This window comes from Myotis davidii, unplaced genomic scaffold, assembly GCF_000327345.1.
Source record: "Myotis davidii unplaced genomic scaffold, ASM32734v1 scaffold299, whole genome shotgun sequence".
NCBI classification, from domain to species: domain Eukaryota; kingdom Metazoa; phylum Chordata; class Mammalia; order Chiroptera; family Vespertilionidae; genus Myotis; species Myotis davidii.
In genome coordinates, this window is record NW_006293088.1 from 3,011,175 (window position 1) to 3,015,756 (window position 4,582).

Genomic DNA, 4,582 nt, shown 5'->3' on the forward strand with positions numbered 1-4,582 from the left:
CCTCGGGTGAATTCTGCCAGGGCACAGCCAAACTCCAGTGTGCTGGAGAAGCAGGACCAGGGAGATCCTGTAGAGGAAGAGGCTCTTTCTTTTCAGAGGGAATCTGGAATTCAGTGGCAGCCTTTGAGGCCTTCACAGCGTTCGGTGCGATGCTGTCTGGGTCACTGGGCTTGAGGGGGCAGACTGAAGGAGAGACAGAGTGAGCGAGACTCACAGGATTACCAATCTCAGGACTCTGTCCTGAAGGACCGGCCGGACGGTTAAATCCATCTGAAGTTGGTAACGATGACATTCCCAGTGAGGTAGTTTCTTCACCACTTTTCTCTACATGGAACAAAAGGGAGAGGAAAAAAGATCAGCAGGTTATGAAGGCCACTGAATTACCAGAGGATACAAATCTAAACACCATAGGACAGGTCTTAAACTTGGGTTTGCTTATATTACACAAGAACCATTCCGTGGTAGACAATTTAACATCACAGCATGAAAATAAGAGGTAGGAATGTTAATAAAAGATGCATACTGCACTGTTTAAGTACCATTAATAAACATACACATGATGGCTGGTTTGTGCTCAAGACTGAAGGCCATTTCAGTACCTTTATTCTTTGTGAGTTCAGAACCCTGGGATACTTTCCCCAGTGTGTTCTCTCCACCACTTGCCCTAAAATCGCTGGGATGTTTGCTGAGCATGCATATTTTTGGACACTTTCTTGGGAGTAAACCTAGGAACTTGCATTTCCAATAAGCTCCCCGGTAATTCTTAAGCACGTTACAAATTCTGAAGCTCTCTGACTAGATGATTCTCATGCCAAGATACTTTCAGTGTTTCAGATGTGAACACTGAGGTTATGAATGACAAGTCTAAACCAGGCACATCATCTGGGTCAGAGCAGGATTATAAAGAGGAAGAAGAATGTAATGCTTGGGGATCTCCACAAGACAGAGGTGAACATTCTATTTATTTCTATCCAAACTTCCCCAAAATAACAGTAAAACTATGTGAGCGTTGACTGTGAGAACAAAAGTAAAGCTAAAGACCAAACAGATTAAATCCCAGTCATCATCTTACCAATAAAAAGATTGCCAGTTACTTTTATCACATGAACATAGTATAACTAAGTAAGAACACTTAAGTATGTTAAGGGCAAGGCAGTGGGGGTGGAGGTAGTTCGGGCAGTGGAGGTGATAGTTTTCAATAGGCAATGACAATAGACCCATTGTAGCTTTCTGACCAGTCACACAAGATGGCAGGGTCAAACGTTTCCTCAGTGCAAACATGCTGTCATTAAACATGACAACTCTCCTTTTGCCACTGATCCAGTTAAAAACTGTCTTCTATGCAATTATTATACAATCTTCAAAAGTCAAAGGCTGGTAACAACAATGACTTCACAATACAATCTATTAGGGCAGATACAACTTAGTTGCTTCATGCTCAACATTAGTGTCCAACATGGGGGCTTGATCTTGACTTAAGAAGTCATGAAGCAATGCAGTTACAGTTCAGATGGCTCTAGATCATTCTGACACAACACTGGTTAACAGCACGAGACGATGAAGCACTATGCCAGGGAGTGACAGGCTTCTATGAAACAGTCTTACTTATAGTTTAGGGGTAAACAGGAAAACAGCATTTATCTCAGTGCAAACCATATCCCTTAGAGTCTAAAAACAGTTATTAGTTTTACTTGTCAATCTCTAAGGCTGACTCTGAAAAAGATTCAATGTTGAGTTACTGTGAACAGGAAAGACGCATTGTAGTGAAATATCCATGTTAACAGCATGGGCTGGGGGCAGAATGACAATGGCCTTCTGGCAACTGATATGACAGCTGTAACAGCTGGGTGGGGTCAAGGTGAACAGGGTCTGAGTGTATTTTGTACTCACTACGAAAGCAGCATACTTCTCCTGTAGCTGAGAGGGTCAGTTTCACTGGCCTAAGTCCTAAATGCAGGGGAGGACTGGGTCAGTACCATCAGATAGGAGAAGACGATGAGGGCAATGGATATTAAGAATAATTAAACTATGCCTGCTTTTAACCCAGCCTTTCAAGAAAAAGAAAGAAGAAATTAAGTCCCACGTATCTCATTACAACCAGCCTGCAAATCCCTATAACGTCCAAGGTTGATAGTTTAAAAGACCAATTTTCCTCCTCTTGATGTATTAGCCAATATACTCAGGCCGACAATGGCCACCTTTACACTTCAGGGAAATAGAGGGAGGGTGGGGATGGGGAAATCGGTCCGGCCAGGGAGAGGCAAAAGCAGGGTCTCAGCTCTCATTGCTGGGAGTATAAAATGCCAGTTCCACCTTTATTATTGACTTGGTGACCCTGCACAAGTCACCTGGCCTGTTTCCATTTCTTCTTCAACAGAATGAAAAGTTCTACCGCTCTATAGCTCTAGGTAGGCATGTGCAGTAATGTGCAAAAAGACCTTACAGTTTTCAGGTCTTATGAAAGCCCTAAATGACGAGTTATCCAACAAAGGGCTGTGAGGCTGACATGCTTGATTTGAAATTCACAACGGTCAGTTAGATGGACATTGCTTTTCTAGGATTTTCCCCTTGGACTGTTCTAATAATGGATAAAATTTTAAATAAGAAATTACGTTTAGATGTGTATGTATGCTAACATACAAACATATATACAGGCTAGTTGTAACCAGATTAAACAAGGTGAAATGGTGAATGACGGACACTAAGTTCCAAAACTGCTGCAGATATAGACCACGGACGACTGATGGAAGGCTTAGGGAGTGTCTATAAATACCTGGTCTGGGGCCCACTCCAGCTGCAGTACACACACACTACATGCATCATGGCTTCTGACGCTCTGTTTGAATTAGGAAACAGACAAGCAAACTTGGGTTAACAATGCAAACCACACAGCATGCGGGGTTATAGTCTCCATTCCTTTGCCATCTTTAACCTCAGGAACTGGCAGTCAAAGCTGGGGAATGTTTCTGTAGTTTGGACATCAAAAGAATTCTCTCACAATACATAAAGTAATGCGACAACTTCAACAGATTTTTAATAGAACTTGGAAAGAAATTAATTTTACACACAGAAAATTCATGGACAAACACGTCAGACAGGTGAAAAGAGGTAGGCCCATATACAGAATTACATGACATGGACATCCTCTTATGGAGTACACGGTAAGTGAACACACGTAACAGACACTTTCCAAATTCCTTTCTCAGTTGAGACTTCTTTATAGAAGAAATACAAACCAAACATGATTATCTAGCCTGGCTTAACTTCTTTATTTTTTAATTAGTTTTTAGAAAACAGACAGATACAGCTCTTATTCTGAATTATTTTTTCAACTACTAGAAAAGACACGTTGGTAATGAGTAGCCACCAAAGAAGCAGTTTTTAGCAAAAATAATTTCACCTTTTATGTCCAGAATTTTGACTTTGATGATACAGGGAAGTCAATGTCCCCAACAAATAGAACCTCATGTTATACTATTACCTCATTACTTAAACATTACAAACACAGCACAAGCCGATACACGTCAGCAACACGCGGTCACCTGGGTAAAGAGCCATTTCCTTTCAATCATTTGAAGTGGATACATCTTCACTTTGCCTGAAAACATCTGTGGTTTCTATTTTAATCTCCTAAGCTTTCTAATAAAAGGTAATTACCCAAAGAGGGTAACTGTTATTAGTTTAGATAGCAATGCTACCATCAGCTAGTGTTTCTTAAATAAAAGCACCAAAACTGTGGGGGGAAAATATAGATTTCACAAAATGATAATATATTCTATTTTACTAATATAGAGTATTATGACTAAGCTGACAAGTTACTAAGAAAATGTGAAACATTCTAAGTAGGTATGTCAATCTCATTCAATCTTGCCTTGCGGGTAAGAGTGAAATTGAATTTGCCCTGGCTGGGTGGCCTAGTGGCCTAGTTGGTTACCGTCATCCTGTACACCAAAAGGTTGTGTGGGTTCAATTCTGGGTCAGGGCACATACTCAGGTCTCGGGTTTAATCCCTAGTAGGGGTGTATAGGGGACACAACTGATCAATGTTTCACTTTCACATTGATTTCTCTCTCTCTCTCAAATTAATAAAAACATTTCCTTGTGTGAGGATAAAAACAAAACAAAGCAAAACAAAACGGAATTTTTTCTCCTTTGTTTGGTTGCTCAAAATTCTCTCTTTCCTATAAAATACTTAAATCACATTTAAAACTGCAGCCTGTGGTAAATCTGAACTATAAGGTAGTGGAATAGACTGCGAACAAACCACCTCAGAAGTCTCCATCTGCTACCCATGTCCATTCGAGGGGGGGTTCTCCAGTAACAGACACTGGCAAAATCTGGCTGCTTACTTTTAAAGCTCTTATCTTTTTTGTCTTTAGAAGAAAGCTGATCCCTGAACCTGTAGGTCCAATACACTTTACCATATCGAAAAATGCAACATGTGATACCAGTCACTGATGAATAATGACAACTCAAGACTTTAAAATAACCCAAAGTTGCCCTAACTGGTTTGCCTCAGTGGATAGAGCGTCGGCCTGCGGACTGAAGGGTCCCCAGGTTGGATTCCGGTCAATTTTCATAT

At 40.8% G+C, this 4,582-nt stretch overlaps 1 protein-coding gene across 2 annotated transcripts in view; it reads right to left on the reverse strand.

Annotated features, from left to right (window-relative positions):
* Window positions 1-4,582, reverse strand: part of LOC102758936 (protein DDI1 homolog 2) — a 34,913-nt gene that overhangs the window by 7,138 nt on the left and 23,193 nt on the right. The window contains exon 7 of one of the 2 annotated variants that reach the window (XM_015565865.1): window positions 2-324. In XM_015565865.1, the coding sequence (XP_015421351.1) occupies window positions 2-324 (323 nt within the window). Of the gene's footprint in view, window position 1; window positions 325-2,773; window positions 2,837-4,582 lie in introns of those variants that run through there. The other variant, XM_015565864.1, reaches the window with a different exon arrangement.